Below are 23,805 nucleotides of genomic sequence, written 5' to 3' on the forward strand. Positions count from 1 at the left end.
TGATCTCGCAGTTTCTGTGGCTTGTCACTGAGGCTCGAAATCAGACTTTTCCCCCTTGTGCTTTAGGTTTTAAAAAAATCTGCCTTTATTTGAGGAGTAAAAGTGGCATTTACAGGTCTTGGCGTGTAAATCAGTTTTACTACAATCACCCTCATAACAGTTTTATGCTGTGGGTGACAGTCCTGGGAATGTGTCATGTGATAACCCACCCACAGATTCCCATGGTGGAGGGAGCAGCTTGAACTCTGTAACTATCCCAAGGTAGGTGTTCGGTGCTTTTGATGCTGTTAATGAACTGACTGGCGATGGAGCTGTAACAAAAGAGCTGAGCACCATCACTCAGATCTTCTTTACACTCTTTAACTCCATTGATTTCAGTGCTCTTCCCCCTCTGAGCTGCACTGATGTCTGGCAGTTCTCAGCTGCTTTAGCACTCCGGGGTGACTTTGGGCTGCAGTATCAACAAGAGAAGCTCTGCCAGTCTGCCTCAGCTTGGTGTCTGGATTTTACCCCCATCATGCTGGATTTCTCTAAAGCTGAGTCTCTAATTTGTGGCTCTGTTTGTTCCAGCACTTGCAGAACACTTGCCGGCCCATGTGCTTGGATCCCCTCGGCGGTCACGGGGCCCTCCATCCCCGGGCAGAGGGGAAATTGCATGATCGTATGGAAAATATCAATAAAGTTGTTGAGTTTTGTTGCCGTGGGAACGGGAGCTCCAACCAGAAATACGGCACATCAGCTGGCGAAAGGCTGCCTGTTGTGGAGGATGCCCAGAGTTCTGTCTTTAAACAATGACATAGCAAAAGAATGAGACACGAAAGGCCAAGGGCTGCTGCTCTGTGGGTTAGTCTTCCATTTCTTTTGACCTTTAACTATAAATTGTCCCTCTTATGACTGTCTTATAATGTAATCTTATATTGTACATGATTTTTCATGCACTTGCATCAAATAAATGGGACTGTGTATTCCCTCCTTTCTCTCTTTCTGTGACAGTCTGTGAGTAAAATACTTCACCAAGAAATGAAAGACGCTATTCACCTTCAGCCCATTAAATTTCTTATGTCAATGTATGAATGCACGAGACCTTCTGCAGGCTGTACCCAGATGTTAGATGTAATGGCTTTTCATCTTTCAGGCTTATCACTAGGTTGCTTTTATTTAGGAATGAGCAAGATTCAAAGAGGAGCCAAACACTTCTGTGGTTGGTGAGCACATCTGCAGCTATAAAACCGCCAGGCCATGGAGGAGCAGGAAGGTCAAACTGCTCCACATGTGTCCTGCAGACAGCAGGGCTCTGCCAAGCCCCCATGGATGTTGCTGTGTGCTGATGGAGGCAATTTAAACAGCCAGGGTTGGTTCCCACTGATGCTCAGCATCACACCCAGCTCCAGCTCCAGCTTCCTCTGTCCCCAAAGTCCTTTTCCACCAGCATCCACCAGGATCCACCCTGGTCTGATGCGATTAGAACCAAACTATGGACTTGTGCAGCTTTGCAGTGAGGCCATGGCCAGGAGCCACCTCCCATCATTTCTTTGTTGGGGCATTTTCACCTGCACAAACGGAAGGCAGGCGAGTGCGAGGCAGTGATGCTCCACGTTGGCTGCCGCCCCAGCCACGTCAAGGCACAGAAAACACTCGGTGAGAAGTGGGCTCGCACGGTGAACACTCAAAAATTACTGTTTCTTCAAAGCTGGGGGGAATTTGGTCTTCTGCTGGCTTACGACATCCACATCTGTGATGCATCACCGAAACGCAGAGCCAAAGGTATCAATAGAGAAGGAGGAATAAAGAGCCCAAGCGAGCACGGAGGAGAGATTTTCCCAAGGCAGGGTGGGGCGATGTCAGCTTTGAGCCGCAGGCCCGTGACGGCAGCGCTGAGCGAGACCTGGGCCGGCTGAGTCAGCCTTATCGGCCGCTGCTGCGCAGGAGGAGCGGGGTTATGGATGGGCTGTCAGGCCCTCCCCACCCGGCCTGCCTTTATTAGGCAGCATCACAGCTGCTGGCCACTTTCCACAGGAGTTTTAAAAGTGCTTTAAAAAAAAAAAAATCTTACAGGGAGGGTGTATTAAACGTCCCGTACTGCGGTGAGAAACAGACCCAGCTGACAGGAGTGTCTGCTCAGGACTGGCTAAATTCCTGCTGTGTTTTTAACATATTCATCGCCCTTTGCACTATGTGCCTGTGTTAGCTTTCAGGAGTTGTGTTACATTTCTTTTTCACTTTCTCTCTCTCGGGAAGGATTTCTGCCCTGCCTCCTCTGCGCTCTCCCAAGGGGTGGATGTTACATGCGGAGTGTGTGTATGTGTGTTGGGCTCTGCTTGTGCTGAGCGAGCGGCCGAGGGCAGCCAGGCTCCAGGCACTGCGGGAGGGGAGGGAAGGTCTGATTCAGGGCAGTGGGTGCCCCTGGCTCGGCCGTGCCCTGGGATGCACGGGCAGCTCCATCCCTTCTCGTTCTGCATGATTCCTATCTGCTTCCTTCACACCCTCCTCCCACAGCGCCCTGGTTCGAGCCACACATTGAGGATTAATTTCTCTTTCAGTAATCTTACTTTTCAGTAAGACCTTTTCTAATGCTTGGGAAAACTGCACTTTTAGAAGACTCTAGTGTCTGAATTGGTGAAAATATTTACTTTATAGCCAGCTCGGGGATGTGGGTTTCAAGGTCTCAGTGATTTCGATCTCGCCAGGTGCAGGGATGAGGAGGAGCAAGACCCAAGCACTTGACCCAAGCTGACACAGGGTTATTTCATACCACGAATGTCATATTCAATATAAATTAGAAAGTTTACTGAGGAGTTCTCTCTCTCCCTTGATGGCTGTGATCCTGAGCACTCCTTGCTCCGGTGCCGGAGCCCTGAGCTTTTCCCTTCCTCTTGAAGCTGCAGCGCTCGCCAGTGTCCCACATCATTGGCTGTCCCTGCTGGGAGTGCATGGCTTCCTGCTGATGGAATGGGCTGAGTGTAATCCTTGTATATTTTATGTTGGTATCAGGATCAATATTGGTTCTCTAGTATTATTAATGTTGATTATTTAGTCTTACTCTATTAAATCTGTTTATATTTCAACCCTTGTGTTTCCTTTTTTTTCCCCCGATTCCCCTTCCCAGGTGGGGAGGGGCCATCAGCTGACAGAATAATTGTCTAAACGATAATAAATTGTTGTAAGTTCTTCAAACCATGACACACAGCCACCCCAAAAGCAAGGCCAGGAGGGCACAGGTTGCTGCCGTGGTGGCTCTGAGCCCTTGGCCGGTGATGGCTCCATCAGGCCCCCCATACACGCAGCCCACAGTGTAGGGCTGTGCAGAGCTGGGACCAGCGGCCGCAGGGAGAGGAGTTGGTGCTCATCTCACGGTCAAAAGAGGGGCGGGGATGCAGGGTAAAGTCCAGGCAGAAATATGATGAACTTTAGTGTCAATTCACTTCGCCTTCCTTGAGAAAGTGTCTCTAAGATCATGCACAGAAACGGTCCTGCTGCGTCTCCGTTGCTTTTCCAGACAGCAGAGTCTGTGATGCAACTCCTGGCCATCCGACACGGGGTCAGCTGCAGAGCAGCTAACATGGGCTTCCCCATCACCTGATTTCCCACCCAGCAAGCCACTGTGTAAATTTAAGTAAATTACTTTGGAAACAGGCTCTTTCAGTCCACAAAGTTTCTGTAGGTCCCTGGGGAGCCAGTGCCAAAGGGGAGCTCATTCTTTCCTGCTCATTCTTTGCTGGTGACAAAGGCTGCATTTAGCAGGAGCCATGGCAGCGGCTGGTGCCACCCGGACATTGCTCTGCTGGTGCCAGGGATTCGTCATCAGATTAATACAAAATAATTCTGTCAAGATGAGGAGAGTAACCATGGCGTTACCCATCCCGGGTGACTGAGCGCCTATTGATCCCACTAATTCTGTGTTTCACCATCAATTTGCTGAGTCAATCACTGGTCTGTATTTGGGGGTATTTAATGTTTTTAAGGACAAGGTCAGGATCCTCGGGTTTTGGAGGACATACTTCCATTCTTGTACTTTAAAAGAAGCTTGGCACACATCCTAAATACAGAAATACCCATCATTTTTCACTTGAGTTATAACAAAAGCATTAAATCTACTTTCTGAATTTTGTGCCAGAATTACTTTATTAGTACCCAAACTATGTACAGTAGAAGCTGGTATCATGTTAAAAATTGTTTGTGTGATGATAGTGAAATATATTGCTTACATGTGCAGCCACGACATGTTGGCAAAAAGTGAATTTATACTTAAGTGTGATGTGAGGTAACAAGTACTTGCATATTATCCAGTTCTGCTTCCCTGGCTAGCCGAGACTCTTCCCTTTGGGGATAATAACTGTTTTACTATGGCCATGCAGAGCCAGCACAACTGCTGGGGGGGAACGGGTTTGTTCTGAGCACCTACAGCAAGAAAAAATGTTCACTATTTCAATGTTCAGTTTCAGCTGTGTGAGTTTTTAGGCTGGAAACGGATGCATGGGAATGTAGGGACAGAGAAGGCATCCAGTCCCTCACCCTGCTCCAGAGGGTGAGAGATCTGGTTGATAGGGATCTGGTCGATCAAGGAAGGATGTGGTTGATCCCTCTCTGTCCTGAAGACATCAGCCCAGACTCCTTGGAGAGCTGCCTGGCCGATTACTCGTCCCGCCTGCAGAGCTGTTTGCAGGAGTTGCACCCCCTGCAGCTTGATAGTAAAATAATTTCAAGCTTAATTCTTTTCCGCCGTAAATTAAACCTGATGCTCTTCATCCCCACCCAGCCTTGCGGGGGGAGCCCCCAGCCCCTTCGCTCCCCTCCTGTACCCAGTTGTGTCGCTGCTCCACAAGGCCACCCGAGCTCCCCCTGCCCGCGCCTCCGGGAGCGCCGTCGCCGCGTCCCGGGCTCGGCGTGCTCCCTCCCGGCCGCTGCGGGAATCACAGCCCGGCCAAGGCGGCCACCAGCATCCCGGCCTGTGTCAGCAACAGTGTGGCCAGCAGGACCGGGGCAGTGACCGTCCCCCTGTACTGGGCACTGGGGAGGCCCCACCTCGAGTGCTGTGTCCAGGTTTGGGCCCCTCACAACAGGAAAGACCTTGAGGTGCTGGAGCGTGTCCAGAGAAGGGCAACGGAGCTGGTGAGGGGTCTGGGGCACCCTCAAGTCTTGTGAGGAGCGACTGAGGGAGCTGGGGGTGTTCAGCCTGGAGAAAAGGAGGCCGAGGGGAGACCTTCTCGCTCTCTACAACTCCCTGAAAGGAGGGTGTAGCCAGGGGGGGTCAGTCTCTTCTCCCAAGGAACAGGCAATGGGACAAGAGGAAACGGCCTCAAGGTGAGCCAGGGGAGGTTTAGGACGGATATTAGGAAAAGTTTCTTCCCTGAAAAGGTTATCAAACATTGGAACAGGCTGCCCAGGGAAGGGGTTGAGGCACCATCCCTGGAGGTACTTAAAAGCCGAGCAGACGTGGTGCTGAGGGACGTGGGTTAGTGGGGGTTTTGTCAGAGTTAGGTTGATGGTTGGACTTGATGATCTGAAAGGTCCTTTCCAACCAAGACAATTCCATGATTCTATGATTCTATCCTCTCCCAGCTCCTGGGAATGGCATGCTCTGGCATCACAGCTCCCCAAGGGCGGGTGCTCACAGGGTGCTCTGTGGCTCATCTGAGGTCATTAATTGTAACGGAGAACAAACCTTACTTGGGATTTAGTGAATCAGTCACAGGACGTGGCCTGCCGGAGGGGAAAGGGAGGGCAATTGGGACCAGTGGGAGGTAGGGTGGTTCTTCAGCACGTGTAGTGTCCTGTACCAGCATGGGTGTATTTTTCGGTAACTCTGGCTACGGTGAGAGCTAATGGGTCCCCAGAAGCTGAGCTGTTTGTGGCCCTGGGGGTGAAGATTAGTGCCAGCTTTTACTGAGATGCAGTTCAGTGAGGCACAACTAACGAAGAGCTAATAAAGTATTAGGAACCACATTTAATTCTGCACCATGACACAAGAGGTGTTTTGCCCCTGGGGAGAGGGTTGGTTGGCTGCCTTGGCCAGAGGCCAGGGCCTGGGGGGAGCACGGCTCTAACACCTTCCTTTACAGGAGGAAATCCAGCTGGAGCCCTCATGAGTAACGACATTTTAAGGCCATTTCCCAGGGGTCCTGCGGAGACCTGGGTGGCAGCAGGGGCCACACTACACTGCGCTGGTCTTAGAAACCACAGCATTGCCTTGAGATGGCTCCATGAAATAAACAGGTCACACTGCCACAGTGAGGCACGAAAAGTCGCTTTGCCCAGCCAAATGGCTCTACCGGAACTTTCCAATAGCCCAAGAACATCTTTTAATTTCCTTCATCAAAATGACCCCGGAAAGCGATGCGGGAGCCGGGAGCTGGGCTCCTAGGGTTCCTGGGCTGCCCTTCGCTGCTGCTGCCCATCCGGCAGTGTCAGCACCAGCGTGTAAAACTACAGCAGCAAAGCTGCGCCGCAAGCCGCGTCCTTAAAGACAGCCTAATACAAATACTAGTTTTGCCCGGGGTGATTAATTTAATTTTTGGCTCCTGAAAATCATTACAGGGACAGCATCTTAGGGCCCAATACCAGGGTCTGATCCGCAGCTAATTAAAAATAGCTTCATCTCCTGGGGCTTGAAACTTCGCTAATTAAAGAAGAGTTATTCTCCCAAAATTATTAGGGTTTTACGGTTTGTACTAGCGGAAGATTTGTCTGTAGAACCAAAATTATTTTTCTTGAGATAAGTTTCCACTGTCACACCCATACATGCAATATAAACCAGATTCATCAGACCGGAAAGGTGAACGAAGATTTATTCTGTGGTATTTTCATGTGTCTCTTGAATTAGAAATGAGAAAACAGAATTTAATTTTCTTTTGAATTTCCACCCAGCTCTAGAGAAAGTAAAAAAGCCAAGGGACATTTTTTATGTTTACAGCAGATATTGTTATTTAGCCTCTTGGTTGTATTAATACACACTTTCCAAACATAATATTTTTCTGCATTAACCATGGAGCTTTAAATCTTCATTAACTACAATGCCTCAGCTCAGTAATTGCTAAATAGAGCTGAAGTAAAGACATATATAACAAAGAGCAGAGTAGGAAATAAAAACACACAGTTATATCATCGCAATTATATCAGGAATTATGAAAATGCCTATAAAAAATGCTTGAATCTGCCCAAATGTCAGAAATCGTTAAATTTATATACTCTTTACAGATGCGGAATTACATTTCTTGCAGTTGCACTTTAAATCCTTTGCCTGTCTCCTTCTTTCTTTCTCTTTTTGTGGGTGATTTTATACTATAAGGGAAGAACACACCCCATCCTGATTTAAGCTCTTTGGTTTATTCAAATGCACTTAGAAAATGAGGAGCTGAATGGTGTCCCCAGCACACGCTCCTCACCGTGTCACCGGTCATTGTGGGAGAGGTCTCCGACTCCTGTTCTTCCCTTGGATCCCACCAGAGAGCAGCCGCCTTGTGTGTCCCACCACAGGCAGAGCAGGGAGAAGCATTTGCTCTGAACTAATCCGAGCAAGTGCACGGTGTGAATTCCCATATGGAACCTGAGCATGGAGATATGTAGCAGACGGGCTTTTCCCTTCCAGCAGCTGAAGTGAAAGGAGTTCACTGCCTTATTTAATACCTCCACGTGAATGTCCATGCTCAGGCATTCACTGTTTACTTATGCTGAGTATACAGTGCACACACTGTACTCCTTCTTCTGCCTGGGAAGGAATAAAGATCTACTGTTCAACTCAGCCAAATATTTTTAAAATCCAGTGATGTGCCAGAAAGGATTTCTGGAACTCCAGAAGTTAACAATTCCACCGCTGCATTTTGCTGTGCAGATGTTGCTGCAGGATCAGGACTCAGGCTGCCAGGGTTGTCCTGCTTCAACACTGAAACGGGAATTCAGAAGAGATCTGTGACAGGAGCATCTCCTGGTTAGACAGAAGGGCAGAGACCTCTGGGGAGATGACTGTCCCTGGCACTTTCTGGCCTGGGAGGCTGCGAATGAGCCATGAATGATATGGAACACACATGAAGGGATGTCATGTGTGAGAATGATGGGAGGCTGAAGGACTAAGTGCTCTGCAGATGGAGGCAAGATACGTTCCCTTTTGCTTGCTCATCGCTGGCAGGCCTGGAGGTCGGGCATGAACATCAGTCTGCCAGAGTGGAACTGACACCTGTGATCAATCAAATGTAGGAAGGATGCTGTCATCCTCCCTAGGATTTTAATTCTGAGAGCTGAGATTTCAGAATCTCAGCACAAAGCTAGCGAGTCCTCTGCATGAGCATTTTTCATCAGCCGCGTTTTCCCTTCTGAGGTGTCTGTAAAATATGTTGTGTGAGAAGAAGGGATGTGACAAACCAGCAGAGGCTGATGCAGAATGAGCAAGGATACGGAGCTGATAGCGCTGGAGCTAGTCAGCAGTGAAAATGCAGAGCCTGCTAGCAGCGTTTGCCTGGGCTGCTCTCTTCACTACAAAAAAAGGGATGCGGTGACCCTTTCCTCATTTATGGAATCTCTTCTGGAGACAGATATCTCAGTTCCATGTAGGAAACCCACACACATAGAAGGAGCTATGCCCTGAAGATGATAGCTGCCTAAAGCACGGTCACTGCAAATTATCCTCCCTCTGGAGAGAAAGGTTTCATACTGATCTGACTTCAGCCTGGTTCAATATGTGTTTTTTTAAGGTCTGGCTTTTCATCCACTAATTAGTAGCCTAAATAAAATACAGGTTAAGACTTTGGTTTTGGTTGGTTTTGTTTTTTTTTTTTTTTCCCATGGTCTTGTAATGTCTTTTACCCACATTTCTTAACTACATCTTTCCCTGAACCTAAAAGGAATAATGTGACTGTCTGGCCTTTCCTATTTCTGGATTTGATTTATGCTGGAGTCTGCGAGAGGATGACTCATAGACCCTGCTTCACTTTGGCCGCTCAGTCTCGTACAAAATCTGTGTTAAAATCCAGGGTGTGCAGGGAGGAAGGTCTGTGCAGTACAGCGTGGGATGACCCACGTCTTCTTCCACGCTCCCTCTTGGACTTTCTCTATTCTGCATCAAAATGCACTTCTCCTCCTCCACAAACCTCTCTGTCAAATCTGTTGCAAAGCTAAATCCCTTGCAAGGTTGCTTTCTGAGCTTCAGCTAGGGTGGTCTGGCTGCCTTACGTCAAATCCTTTGTTTCTTTAACAGTGAAAATTACTGCTCTGTGGTGAACATAGAGGTCGGACGGGCAAGGCTCAGCAGCTGCATGCTTGCCAGCCGCCCAGGTACATTCCCCATTGCTTACACCCCAGGCTGCGGAGACACGGTGAGATGGGAATGTGTCCTCCTGCCACAGCTGGGGCTGCTGATGAACTTTGCCGCAGCTATCGGCACCTTCCCTTGGGCTCCAACAACGTGCAATATTTTCCCCTTAGTTCAAAGAGGGAGCATTCAAACAGGGTGATTCATCGCTCCTGCTAGCCAAGTTTACAAAAGAGCTTAGTCATTTGCTGAGGAGGGGCCCAAACTTTGATTAAAAAGCACAAAACGTGGATATGATTTTAAAAATGTTTCAGCTTGGACAGTGCCTCCTATGCATGTCAACGATCGGGGCTGCAATTACTCAGTGCTTTTGCAGAGCTGCCCGCCTTAAGAAAGAGGGGAAATTTATAGATGTGAGGAAGAAATTCTTTGCTGTGAGGGTGGTGAGCCCCTGGCCCAGGTTGCCCAGAGAAGCTGTGGCTGCCCCATCCCTGGAGGGGTTCAAGGCCAGGTTGGACGGGGCTTGGAGCACCCTGGTGTGGTGGGAGGTGTTCCTGCCCAGGGCAGGGGGTGGCACTGGGTGGGCTTTAAAGGTCCCTTCCAACCCAAACCATTCTACAATTCCATGATTAAATGCCCACGGGCAGACTTGGGAGCAGAATATCAGAACACCATTTATAAAAGCTGCCTCACTCCCTGCAAGCCGCTCCAATGCTTTGCAAAGGCTACGATTTGCATCACTACATCCCCCATTTTTTTGGGGCATCCCCAGACAATTTGGAAAATCTCATTAAAATATGAGCAGTATCATTTTAAATAAGGTAAGAAGGGGAGAATATGTGTCTTTTTTCCTCCCTGTACTCAGACCCCTCTAATTCTGCATGGGTGCACTTAGGCAGTTTAAAATAAGCTAGTCAGGCAATTACTAGCTATTTCTATGTTTGCAGAAGTTTAAATGACCTCGTGAACGTGCAGCTGGGCACGGTTCGGAGTGCTGCCAGCGCAGCCTCGGCTCTACCATAATTACGTTAAATAGGAACACGAGCTGTCGATTCCTCCCTGAGCTCATCTTCCCAACGCTCCCGGCGAATCCAGCTTTAGTTTTCCAAACCTGGCACGGAGACAGCTGGAGCTACCGCTCTGTATGACAGACCTTTTCCATCCGCACGCTGGGTGTTTATCTCACGTTAGCTCTCGTCTAGTTTATCTGCAGCAGAATTTAACACATAAATCCCATCCTTTCCTTTCTCTTGGTTGCACTTTGGTGTCCTCAAGGGGTGCAATCTTGAATAACACTGCCTGCTGCCTGCAGCCTCCCCAGTCCGCTCAGCTCCAGCATCAGGGTGCCTTGGGACCTCGCAGGACTGAGCTCCTAAACTGGTGTAAGCGCAAAGGGCCTTTTGCCCACCCCAGAAGGACTCCGGTGCAGGTCTGACTGCTCGGGAGACGATCAGAGCAGGAGGTTGGTTGCAGCCAAAGTCTCTGAGTTTTATCAGAGTACAAAACTTGATATAGCTGGCACCTCTGTGTTTCGCACACTGTGCAGGGCAGCCCTGTACAGAGACACCCGGGCTCGGCCTGAACTGGCTGCTGGACAAATGTACTTGCAATCCCAAGAGCAGATGCTGAATGGAGGAGCAGCGTCAGTGTGTGGAGCGGCGGGATGTGTGGGCTGTGGCACTGCACTGCAGACGTGCAGTAACCTGGCGTAGCTTTCCGTTGCTTCTGTGCACAGTGTATCATTCAAAGAGGAAATTGTACCCAAGTCTGTTCACAGTGAGGTGGGTCTGACCATCCACGTAACCTTTTTCCTGTGTTTGGCCAACTTTGCATCTTACTAACACCTTTTCCTGCTGATGGACCATGTTTCTCTAATGCTCAGGGGTTTTGATTCGGGATGGCTTCCTGACAAATGCCCAGGAATATTGCTATCAGCAATTGCTCCCTGATATTGCTGTCAGCTGGGTACCAGACAGTGACTGAGTAACGCCAGCGCTGAGCCCACAGTGCAGGAGACTCATCCGAGTCCTGCACCCACCCTCTCCCTCACGGCAGAAGTCCCCCTGCTTCTGCCCGTCAACGACAATGGAGTTTGTATTTCCTTTGGTGTGCCGAATCCTCAGCTTGTAAGATCCATCTGCACGCACACTAAAGGAAGACTAATAATTACAAGATACTTCAGCAGACATGATTTCCCTAGCGTAGCACGATCTTCTAGCTATGGTAGGTGGAAAGACAGTGGTCAGACTTTTGTCTGAGTCTTTGAACAGCACAGATCGGATGTTGGCATGCCTTGGTTTTTGGCTTCCACTCTTGCTCTTCTAGGATCTGGTGTAATTATTTTTTCATTCATAAAAAACAAAGGAAGAGCAACAGTCACACAGCTAAATTTAGAATTTGTTCATGTACGAGGTCTTTTTACACATGGACTTTTTAGCCACAGTGTCAGGGAGAAACCTGAGCTACACTGAGGTCAGAACAAGTTCTGTTATCCAGATGTATCCCTGCCTCCTCCGTTCTGACTCAATGCATTGTTTTATGGGAAATACTATACTGCACTATGTTAGTACTCTTAGATAGTTTTAACATTTCCTCTGCTAAGGTCTGACAAAAGCCTTGTAATATGAGAGACAAGGGGGCATCCAAGAATACTTGTGTGTGCATTTGGCAGCCAAATTTTGCTCTCTGCAGAAGGATTTTGACTCCACTTTTAAGGAAGGTAAAGGCTTGAAACACTCACAGGATGCTTGATTCTCCTGTTTTTATACCAGATCTCCATGTCATGGCTCTTTAGGTGCCCGCTGGGGTTGTGCTGAAGGGACATCAAGCTGGATCGGTAGAATCAGATGGTAAAAAACCACCTCCAGCCATTTCCCCCTCCTCTCCCTGGCCCGTGGCTTATTTAGCATGGCCTCCTCCTCCTTCTTCTACCAGAAATCTCTCACCCTCCTTCCAGGGGCAGAAGCAAAGGAGCTGGTTTTAAGCAGAGACATGCCCCTGGTGCCAGCCAGGGCCACTCTGAAAGCCCAGCACCTTCACGTAAAAGAAGAACTTCAAAGCTAACATAGCTAAATGCAGGAAAACTGGTACTTTATAGAGATCACACTTAATATAGTATTTAGAAACGTTAACTAATCAAGGCTCCTTGTGCTAACACTACATCACATGGTCTGTGTATACAGACAAAAGGACTGCACAGCTGGTCATTCACATGTGCAAAGACAGATTCACGTGTTCTTTTGTTCACCCTACAAAAACACTTTTAGTCCTTTCCACTAAAATAGAGAAAAAAAAAATCTATTTCTCCATAACATAAGAGCAAAAAGTCTATCATAAAAATATGTTGAAAACGAAGCTTGGAACTGAGTAAGAAATCTGGGTCACATCATTGTCTCTGAAGACTAATGCAGTTTTTACAGTCTCTAAAATGTACAAATATCTTTAGTGCCATCACAGGTTACAGATTGCTTCTTTCATTGACAGTAAAGCAATCTTTTCTAAATACACGACAGAAATTAACTTCACCTAAATAAATGTTAATGTACAAAGTGTATCTACGTGCCACATATGGAACTCTGCTAGCATGTTCTGGTGACTAGACAGCCAGACCCTTTTATTACGGTTTACAATACTAGCAGTTCCTAAAAGCTCCAGTGAAATTGCACCCTTATGTTAGATATCTATTTTCCCATTTCCCACTTTCTTTATGGATTCTGATACAGTGAGTCATCTCCCAAAACCTCATTTTTTTCAGTCACATTTCACTAGAGCTCCGTTCAGCGAATGGACTTGTGATGGTGGAGTGAATCTGGAAAGCAAGAGGTAGCTTGTTCTTGGTGTTTTGTATGGTCTGATTCAGTTTCTGACTCTATTTAATATTAATAAGATATTATTTTTGGCTAAGGTAAACACTGGAGAGGGACTTTTTACAAGGGCATGTAGTGATAGGTCAAGCAGTAACGTTTCAAACTGGAAGAGGGGACATTTAGATGAGATATGAGGAAGAAATTCTTCCTTGTGAGGGTGGCAAGACCCTGGCCCAGGTTGCCCAGAGAAGCTGTGGCTGCCCCATCCCTGGAGGGGTTCAAGGCCAGGTTGGACGGGGCTTGGAGCAACCTGGTGTGGTGGGAGGTGTCCCTGCCCAGGGCAGGGGGTGGCACTGGGTGGGCTTTAAGGTCCCTTCCAACCCAAACCATTCTAGGATTCTATGAATCTATAGTTGATCTGAATTGGTGTGAATACTGGCTTGTATGGGGGGAAAGAAAGCAAATTAGATGTTCCTGGTGAGCTGGGGAAACGATCTTCTCTGTCTTTGTCTCAGCTCTGCCCATGCCTGTCCGCTGGGTCCGTCCTTGCCCACGGTGTGCCGTCACACACCAACTGTGGCGGGGGCTTGGGCCGCTCCATGGCCGAGCCCAGGCCGAGCCCAGGCCGCCCACATGGAGACCAGCCGTGCCTTCCTCAGCCTGTCACACCCTGCCTGCACGTCCCAGTCACCTTCCACCACAGAGATCATCTTCTCATTCCCTTTTTAAACATAATTTTCCTCCTTCTTATGAGACCCCCAGCTGCCCAAGGCTTATGAGATGTCAGGTGATGGTGACAGCCTGACTCAGGCTGGCTGGGCGGCAGCTCGGTGCCAGAGCCACAGGAACAGCCAAACATGGGGAAGGCTTTCAGAGGTGGGCGGGTGGTTTTTAGAAAGCAAGCAGGATTTACAGGTGGTGTTTAATTTCTCTGTGGAACCCGCTTTTAACCGGGTAACACCCCGCGTACAGGCCAGGCCCGGCCCGATGAGAGCCTGAGGCGATTCCAGGCGGGGCGGGAGTTGCCTGAAGGCGTGTGCGCCGCCACTCGCGGCATTACGGCAGGAGGGGCGGGCTCGGGGGCGGGGCTCAGCGGGAGAGGGGCCGGGGGCGGGCCGGCCGGCGGGGCCGGGCGGGCGGCGGCGCGGCTGGAAGGGCCGGGGCGGTTCTAGAAGCGCGGCGAGAGGGGCTGCTGCCGCTGGGTGAGCCGGGCCGGGGGATCGGGCGGGCAGGGGGCGGCGGTGCCAGCCGCAGGTGAAGCCGCTCCGCCAGTGCTGAGGGGCTGCGGGGTGGCAGCTCACCCTCGGCGGGCCGCGGTCCCCCCTCAGGGCCAGCGGGGGTTTCCCCCCTCAGGGCCGGCGGTCTCTCCTCAGGGCCGGCGGGGGTCCCCGCTTCAGGGCTGGCGGTTCCCCCATCAGCGGAGCTCGCCTGTGAGGAGCGCGGCGACCCCCAGCCCAGCGGCGGGGCCGGGGCTGGACTGAGGGGGGTCAGGCCGGGTGCGCGTTTGGGCAGCCGGGTCCGAGCTTACTGGAAAGGGGGGGTCCGGCTCCGAGGTGCCGCTGTGAAATGCTCGACCTTCCCCCCCCAGCCCGGCAAAGGGCGCGTTCTGGGAGCAGCAGCCGCCGCCGTTCGGGTCAGCGAGGGGCGGCCGCGGTCCTGCTGCTGGCCTCTGCCGGGGACCGGCGGCTTAGCTGGGGGGAAAACAGCCGAAAATGACACTTCAGAAAAATCATTGGGCTTTTGTAAACGTGTTAGAAGTATCATAATTCCAAAAAATAAAAAAGTGGAAGGACTGATTTCCCCTTTTCGTTGCCCTCTGAATTTAGATATGACTGATATTAGGGCAGAACCTAGAAATATTGCAGTGTGTCAGCTGCACTGACTGCCTGTGTGTGCACTTCCAGCCTGCCATAGCCCCGAGATAGAGGAAACGATGCCTTGAGCTTCATAAAGGTGTTCAAAACCCACTTGTTCTACTCTTGTCTCATTTTGGTTAAACCTGAGATTTGTTTTCTGAAAAACACCGGTCCTTATTTCTGTCAAAGCCCACAGATGTGCAGCTGAGCTGTGGGTAAGCCAGGAGAGCACAGGGAGTCGTGCGTGACTGGTGCGATGCAGTAACCGAAGCCTTGGTGGAAAAGGGTTGTGCAAAGGCAGTGGAGGGGAGGCTGGCGTGAAAGCTAAAGGCGCTACCTGGGGTGTTATCGCGGCTCAGCTGGGGCAGAATAGCTTGCTGTGTCATAGTAATGCAAAACATGCTTTTGACCAGACAGGAACAATTTTATTTCAAGCAGCAAAGAATGTCCTTATAACCTGGAAGCAAGGAGGAAAGAGGATGTGTAAATATAGACTATGTTTGGAGCTGTCTGGCTTTGTGATGTTTGGTATTCCTAGCCAGTAATCTTCCCTGTTCCTCAGTAGTGAAGGTAGGCTTTCCTAGATGTTTTTGTAACAAAACCTCTTGCCGCTTAATTTTCTAGGTGCTTTGTGCTCAGCTGAAAGGTCACCACAATCACCAGGGTAATACTTCAGCTTTCTGGCATTGCGGACCTAGGAAATAATCCCACAGGTATGTTGTAAATCTGTATATTAACCAATAACTGCTGGTTGTATTTTACAGGCAGAACACTATTCTACAATTGTAAAATGGCATTGCTATGACATTAACAGACAAGAATTTTGCTTCTTGCTTATGCCATAATTTCTTGAGATTAATTTTTTTAATGTGGTTCGTCCCGGTGCAGGAAGTACAAGCCCAGAGTACAATTATGTATTTCAAGACAGTAACAGCAGAGGGAGCATGATTTGCCATTTTAGTATAAGAAGTTTTTCATTCCAGGTTTAAGTCAAGAATCCAGTCTGTTTATAATTTCCACGCTGTGCATATTGGCAAACTTCCAGGGAAGCAAGCTGTAAACACAGATATTTTTCCTATGACTAGTTCTGATTTTTGTGTATGATTTTCTATATGTCTGAGAAATGAGAATGTGGAGTATGGTAGGAGGCACGTTCTAGGGTGACCTTAGAATAGAGTCAACCCCCACACCTCTGAGATAATGTCTGATTTTAATTAAATTGCTGATATTAATTGAAAGAAACAGTTCACTGATGGTAGACCATTTTTATATATAAAAAAACCCGTTCTTTCTGAACAGGAAGATATTTTTTTTAATGCTGTACAGCATATGGAAGGTTAAGTATCATGATGTACTAAAATTATGGGCTTTGCACAGTAAAATGCAATCTAAATTCTAATCCTGAGAAATAAGCTCTAGTGGAAAAGAGCGTGCAGTTTTGCTGTTCTGTCTTCACTAACAGTGTGGGATTTGACCGGTCTGTTTCATATGAATTAAGCTTGCAGGTGCTGCAAAGTAAGATGCAGGCAGATTTGCTGTGCCTTAGACTAGTGTGAATTTTCTTCCCTGCTGGAGCGCAGAAGAAATATTCTTTGCTATGGTTTTAAAAAAGAACCAAAACACCTGTTGAGAGTTAATCAAAATGCTTATAGTTTCTAAGGTTATTATAACAAAGGATAACAAACCATTCTATATTAGCAGAAATGCATGCACTTTTGCATGCATGTACTGTATCCTTGTTAATGCATGCAAACAAACAGCTTTTCCTCTTTCTTTTGGCGTGCCTTGAAAAATACAAGGCAATCATGTTGTATTATTTGCTAGGCAATTATAATTGTTTTCAGATGCACATTAAACCCTTTGGCAAGAAAGGTAGTGATGCTGGCATAAGCTGCTTTGAGCAGTAAATCCAACGTGTACTGGAGGAAGGAGCTGTGAAGCAGTTATTTGATGATGGAGAGAACTCACTTGGGGAGAAGACACCAAATATTGAAAGGGAGCAGTGCCTTTTGTGTCTCCCTGGGTATGATTGAGAGCTAGCTATTTGTAGCAAGGTAACTAACTGTATGCTGCACTGGCAGCATCGTGAATCCTGACGTGAGGTTCAAGATATGACAGTGCGGTCTGGGTGGGGCGCTGACAAGCGTTTAAATCCAAAGTTCTTTTGGTCAGAGGAGTGGTTGAATGCTGGAGCATCTGAGTTCATGTGGATAATGAGTTTTGGCCCTGAATTACTTGTTTCAAAGTCTTCAGCCAGTGGTGAAGGCTTGCTTTCTTAGCATAAAATTAATGTTTCCTTAATATTTAATAATTTTAAAATAGTTTTATAGGAGCCATCATGTGCCAGGCATCTCCTGGCTAATGTGTCAGGCTAATCTGCAAGACATCAAGTACTGCTACGTGATGGATATTTTTTATGTCTGCTTTTCTTATAGAAGTGTTGAGAGAAGCTCTTCCTTGACAACATCCTGAAAATCTGTTTACAATTCAGTCCATCTTTTGGCTCTAAAGTATGTAAGCAATCTTGCCGTTGTGTTGGGTTTTTTTGTAGTATTTTCCACTTTAATATAATTAGCCTTATCTACAGCCATCAACACTGATGGCAAATTGCAGCCTACTTTTGAAAGCTCCATTGTTTGAGGAGGAGAAGGGGGATGCAGCCAGCTTTTGTGTCTGCAAGCAATAAGACAGTGGGTGGAAGGCACTGGCGTTTGGAGAAGCCCCAAGCAAACCTGTCTAATCCAAGAGTCCAACCTCAAATTGCTGTTTCAGGATGGACCATTCTTCAGAGCCTGGCATGTGGGCCTCAACTGTGTATGTGCCAAGAACCCATCTGTGGCCTGAGGTGACTTTGAAGTAGTGATTTGCTTGTTGGATTTCGCCATGGTATTTTAAATTTAGATACATGTGGAAGCAGCTATTTCAGCAGTGATTTTCCAGGTGTCTTTAATAGAATAGGCAAGCACAGAAGAGGAAACAGGCTGTAACCCTTATTTGTGTCATCGGCTTGTAAGTTGTTGCATTGTGATGGTTCAGGAAAATGGTATATTAATCAGATTTTGACAGTAGTTATGATACTTTGTCTCACAAACTGTATTCCTTTGTAGCAAAGTGTGGGTCTGTAAGAATGGTAACAAATTAGGGAACAATAGTCTACCTTAATTGCTTGGAAGGAACCATTGCTGTATTTTCTTAAAAAAAAAAAAAAAAAAAAAAACAAACAAAAAAACAAAACCAAAACCAAAAAACCAACCATCAAACAAACCAAAAACATGGAAAAAATAGAAAACTAGATCTGTTAGGAGTAATTTAAACTTTATCATGAAAGAAACATATTGCAGAGAGTGTCTGATGACCTAAGATACTGACAGAGCAGTGACTTTTGCTGTGATCTATGCTCAGTATTGGTAGCATTCTGAAGCAGTGAGTTGGCAGTCTGCTGACTAGTGATGGTACGCAGGTTTTTGACTGTAATTTTGTATGGATCAATGAAGTATCGCACACTTGGTGCTCTCTTTTCACTTTTGATCTGTTATACCTGTTCTAGCTGTTATCCAACTGCATTGCTGTCTTGAATGTGAGCTATATTAGAGTGGCTGTGAGGTAATGTCCTCTGAGTTTTGTGGATTGGAGACAGAAATATAGACTTAGAAAGAAATGCTTTTGCAGGGGCTGAAATTAGCCCTGTGAAACTTTTCTCCCCCACCTAGCCTTTGGAAAGAGAGGTGACTTTGCTGGTAGCAGTTTTGAGCAGCTAAATCACGTGCCAGTTCCATGCCTCCCCTGGAGAAGCCCAATAGCAAAGGGAGTGCTATCACATCTAAGTGACGGAGTGTAAGAATAGTGTGGGTGTTTTTTATGGAGTTCATGTGATCAAGATGAGAGTTCACAAGAGTCACATGCTGGCCTGATTTGCCACAATAAGGGGTATGACTTCTATTCTTTAAATTACACAGACTGGTCTTATGTCGGTTCCACTTAGTTTAATTCTTCTGCATGAGAAGTCTGTGCAAATTTGGAGCCTGGATGAAGGACTCGCTTTTGTTAGTCCCTGTTTTCAGTTAGGCTGTCAGGCAACTGGAGGTTTTCTTCTGACTTGTTTTGTTCTTCTGAGGGCACCCTTGTCTGGGAATGAAAACTGACATCTGGAGTGGATGATCAGCCACAAGATAGGTAATTGAAGATGTGAGTTGCTCTATCCTGTGTGCTATTACTATTACATTTTTAAAAAAAGCTGTGGAATGCAAATCAAGTTCCCTTATACACCATTGTGCCAACTGAATGGTACCTGCTGATGCTCTTTTGTGGGGTAAAAGGGGAGTAAGGGGTTTATGTTTTTAGGGTCTCTAGCTTCAGCATATGTGGGTAGGTGTGTTGCCTTCTGTCAAAGGAAGGCTCTGTGAGGATCATGCTCTTGTCCTGTGGTGTACAAAGGAGACTGCTGCCTCTCAGTTTGATCAGAAGTGGGAACCCTAAAGGGACTGGATAAGTAATAGGTATTTGTTTCATCTTCTGACCTGAAAAAAGTCCTTCCTTTTGCTTGTGTTGGAGCTGTCTTGAATCCCCCCATGACTGGATATAAAATTCAGAGTGGGTGAGAAACTGATAACCCTGGTAGATGTGCAAGTAACTTTTCATTTATGTCAGGTCCATGTTTTTTATATCTTTTGATTAAGAATTTTTAGAAAGCTTATTAAATAAAAAATTCAGTCTAACTTATGGAGAAAAATTTCCATCCTGGTCTATTTGGTCTAGAAGAACCTTTTCCTTCTGCCAGTGCTCTCTGAAGTCTGACAGCACTCTTTCCAGTGGGAGCAATGATTCACTGAGGTCTTACACTCCTAAAGAAGTGTTTGTAGAATATCCATTTGGTTGGCTGGCTGGGCACATTTAAGAGAAGGAGAAGAGCAAAGCATTAAGTATCTGTTATTGTATGCGGAGGAGTTTTAGCTCTATCGATGTTGCTGGAGCAGCTTCTCGCTACAGTGAGAACAATCCCTCAAGCGAGGCAGTTGTGTAAATGCTCATCTGTGAGGAACATGTGGCCTTAGGGTCTCTGTGCTGACAGGACTCGATGTAGCCTGACGAGCCAGGGCACTGCGCTTGTTCTCCTGGGCTGTCTTAGAGCCCTGGCTCAGGGCAGCGTGAGCTGCCTGCTCAGTTCCTGCATGGGGGGGGTTCTGCTAGCCCAAGGCTGAACTGAGCCTGCCTGGTGGCTCTGCTCAAGCCTTCTCAGTCGGTTGCAGAGGAATGTCATTGTTCTCACTTAAATAAAAGGAGATCCTAAATTCACCTGTCCAGCATGATGCCTGCTCCTTTTCAAGATGCTGTTGAAAAAAAGCCAGGAAAGTAGGCAGTATTTGTCCTACACAGACTTATTATCTGGCATTTCTATGCAACTAAGTTCTTCCATTCTCTATTTGAATAAAACTCATTATAAACATTTGTCTGAATTTAGTTATTGAGGTAGGAAGTGCTAATGTCCCTTCTGCCTCTCTTACCCTCTTTGTCAGCAGATGGTTTAGCTGTGGTGGGGTGGGCATGCATACGTGTGTGTATGCACACATGCTTGTGCTGTCCAAGAATGTGGTTATAACATTATCCTCAGCCTCCTGTAATTCATTATTTGTGCTGGTTTGCCAAGTAACAGCTGTGAAAAGAACGTGTACAAACAATTTGAAAACCCTGCAGCCAGGTGTCCTGCTTGTTCAAGCAAGAGCTGATTTCTCTGTTTACTGGGGTTTCTGTTTATTGACTCAAGTAAGTCTGAGTAGGATGGCAAAGCTGTTAAAGATCTGCTATAAAGACAAGCTGCTAGCTGTAGTAAGTGTTCTTCTTGGCAGATATTCTCAGCCATGAGAAAACATGGTGGGGAGGTGCAGGGCGGAGAATGTAGTTGTGTTGTTTTAACTGGAAAATTCCCTTGTAATTGTTTTGCCAGGCTTTGTGTAGTGCATCCAAAAAACCACTTCATGAAGCGCCGACAGACTATGCAGATGGACAGTTGTGGCTTAATATATCCAAATTAATGTACTTCCCAAGTGCTCTTGACTTGCTGTGCATTCTGCTACATCACTTATTGTGGCTTTTAGTATTGGCAGACCTCTGCATGGTACTATTCATTCAGCTTTACTCAGTTCTCAGATTACCCATGTACTAGTTCTGAACTAACTTAAACAAGCAGTTTGGGAATATGTGGTTTGCATGGGGGTGAGAAACAGAAAAGGAAAAGGAGAAGACTTATTATGATGCTGTGAGACATTTTCCTGCTTACTCATGCTTGCAAATTGTTGTGGTAAATGTTTCTGATTCCTCATGTAGTCTTTTAAAGCAATCAAATGAATAAATACAATCATCTTGCCATGTGATAATAATACATAGCAGAGAACGGAGCTATTTCTAATGTTCTTAGTGATGGTAGTATCACTGACGGTGTGCCTGGTGTTTATGTCCATGGCACTGGTGAGCTGAGCTGAGGGTGAGAGCTGCTATCATGCTGTGGGCTTGAAAAACCCAGCAGGAAAGGGCAGTATCCACCTTTTACCTTCCGTCTTGTGTTGTGCCAGCAAATACATGGAGCCCAAGGGAACAATGAGCTAGAGTTGTTCCAGAATTATCTTATTTTAATACCTTCCCACTTGCTGCATTGATTGAAATTTTAGGATATCCCATATATTTTTCCTTCCCTTCTCGCCTCCATCCCCCTTTCTCATCAGATGCAAGTGATTCCATTTTGCTCCAAATAGCTGCATGTTGTTTACTGTGTTTGGAGTAGGAGCAGGTTGCAAGTGGTCGTTTCCAGCTGCCAGTTTATCCAGTTACAATGGGTAGGAAAACAAGAATAATTGCATCTTGGATTAAGGTGAACAGTTGTCATCTTACTTTTGACACCGTGCCTGGCTGTTGGGAGAGCTCAGTGTTTGCTGAGCAGCAGTGCTCATACGTGAGGGCTGGCTGTGGTGGCTGTTCCTGCTTGGTGAACAGGCAGCTCTGGATTGAGCTGTGGGCTGATCCAAGCGCAGTGCAGACTGCTGAAATTCCCTGGAAGAGGCATCAGATCTACCAAAAGAATTACACCTCCCAGGAGGCTCTTCTATATGGACCTTGCATCCCTTATTTCACTTGTCTATTGCCTTGTCTGCCTGTCTGCTCAGACTGGCTTTTCCTTCCATGTGCTTGGTGGGCTGCGCTCTTAGAAATGGAGTAGTCTGCTTTCAGCCTCCATCTCGAGGGGCTGGGTTTCTAAGCTGGCACAGCCTTTGAAATACAGAAGTCATAAGGGTTGTGCCCAGAGGCCAGTATGCTGGGATGATGCATCTTAAGTAATCGGGGTTGGAAATTTCACTTTCAACTTTTCCAACCATTGCTGCCACTTCCACACTACTAAATGCTATATTTCACTATTTGGCTTTCTTGCTATTTGTCTTTCTAGACAGCTTTTATATAACTGAGTTTCACAGCATGCTACAAGTCTGACCATTTAATTTAGCCTTTTATTATTATTGGAACATAATGCAACTTTGTATACTCTCCTATTTTCCAGCCATAATTTTGCATGATGTGGAAGGCATTCAGCTGCCCTTGCAGCAGATCTTGTTCTCACTGTCTCTGTGGATAAATATATTGCTTCCATTACTTCTGTCATGCGAGCCTTCTGTGGACTGCAGCATCTTCTGTGTAATTCCCAAAGAATATACCAGATAGCATTTGAGTCTGTTAAGTAACAGCTCCTGTGGTTAAAGAAGACATTTTTTTTTTCAAGCTTTATTGATTAGAATTCAGTCTTTCAAGGACGTAAATAATTTTCATGAGGGTGAAATGATTGAAGATGAAAATTAATGCCTTGGGTTTTTTTTCTCACAAATAAGTTAATCATTTTTATTCTTCCTTTTCCTTTTAATTCATTACAGGTTTGAGCTGTCTGGAAGATGAAGCCCTGGCTGCAGTTGGTGTTCTTTACCTGTATTTCCTTGATCTGGCACACAGATGCGGAGTTCTTCACCTCCATAGGTATGGGAAGAACTAATGTATGATGTTATGATGTAGTTAATGTGATTCCCAAAATTGTTAAAGTTTGCAGTTGAAGCATGTGGCTTCTCTGGGGAGTATCAGTAAAATAAGACAGTTCCTACATTTTATTAAGAATTGTGCACCTGTTGTTGTCTTGAAAACGGCACAAACGTTATGCTAAAATGATTAGCCTTGCGTTTATGATTTATGAAAAGAATTTAAGTGATAAATGTGTGAAATATTTTCTTTCACAGAATCTGAAATCTCCTGTCTTCTCAAAAAGCTGGAGTTAGATGTTGGAAGAAAAAATTAATATCCCCTTTACCTTATGCGTGTTTTGTAAGAGCTGAGTAAATCTTGAAGAATTCACATTGTTCCGAATCCTGAAAATAGGTTGATTTTTATGACAATTTAGTTCTTGTGTTCAAGCTGTGATACAACCATGTATGGCTGTGGTAGAACCTAAAAATAAGCACAGACTGATTTTTTTGCTGTGACTTGATCTACTGTTTTCCTGTGGAATAGTGTGGGGAATTTACCCCCATAAGGATAATAGAGACTGATTAACTACAGCTGGCTGTTCTCCAGAATATGCTTAGAACTCAGTGGAGCTGTGTTCCGGAATGGTAAAACTCAAAACTCCCTGTGGCTTATTTTGCACCGCTGTGTGGAACCGCTCAGGGAGAGCAAGGCAGAGCGGTGTTTTACTACCAACCTCCAGCCTATGCTCCGGTGCTGGCTAAACAGCATTTCACTACATGCACGTTATTTGATTCTCTCTTTTCCGAAGTTAAGTAGCTTTTTGTACAAAGTTACTCTGAAGGGCCACCTTTTCTTTACACTTCTATTCCTGAATCTTTCCTAACTCTGAAAATAGCACAGCCTGCTGACT

At 46.5% G+C, this 23,805-nt stretch overlaps 1 protein-coding gene across 5 annotated transcripts in view; it reads left to right on the forward strand.

Moving 5' to 3' along the window:
- The first annotated feature begins 14,149 nt into the window (after positions 1–14,149).
- P4HA2 (prolyl 4-hydroxylase subunit alpha 2) overlaps positions 14,150–23,805 on the forward strand; it is a 30,921-nt gene continuing 21,265 nt past the window's right edge. For 4 of the 5 annotated variants that reach the window (XM_063349182.1, XM_063349178.1, XM_063349180.1 and 1 more), the window contains exons 1-3: positions 14,150–14,249; positions 15,528–15,616; positions 22,814–22,913. In XM_063349182.1, the coding sequence (XP_063205252.1) occupies positions 22,832–22,913 (82 nt within the window). In that variant the 5' untranslated portion in view covers positions 14,150–14,249; positions 15,528–15,616; positions 22,814–22,831. Of the gene's footprint in view, positions 14,250–15,527; positions 15,617–18,928; positions 19,077–22,813; positions 22,914–23,805 lie in introns of those variants that run through there. The other variant, XM_063349179.1, reaches the window with a different exon arrangement.

This window comes from Chroicocephalus ridibundus, chromosome 11 (assembly GCF_963924245.1).
Source record: "Chroicocephalus ridibundus chromosome 11, bChrRid1.1, whole genome shotgun sequence".
Lineage (NCBI taxonomy): Eukaryota > Metazoa > Chordata > Aves > Charadriiformes > Laridae > Chroicocephalus > Chroicocephalus ridibundus.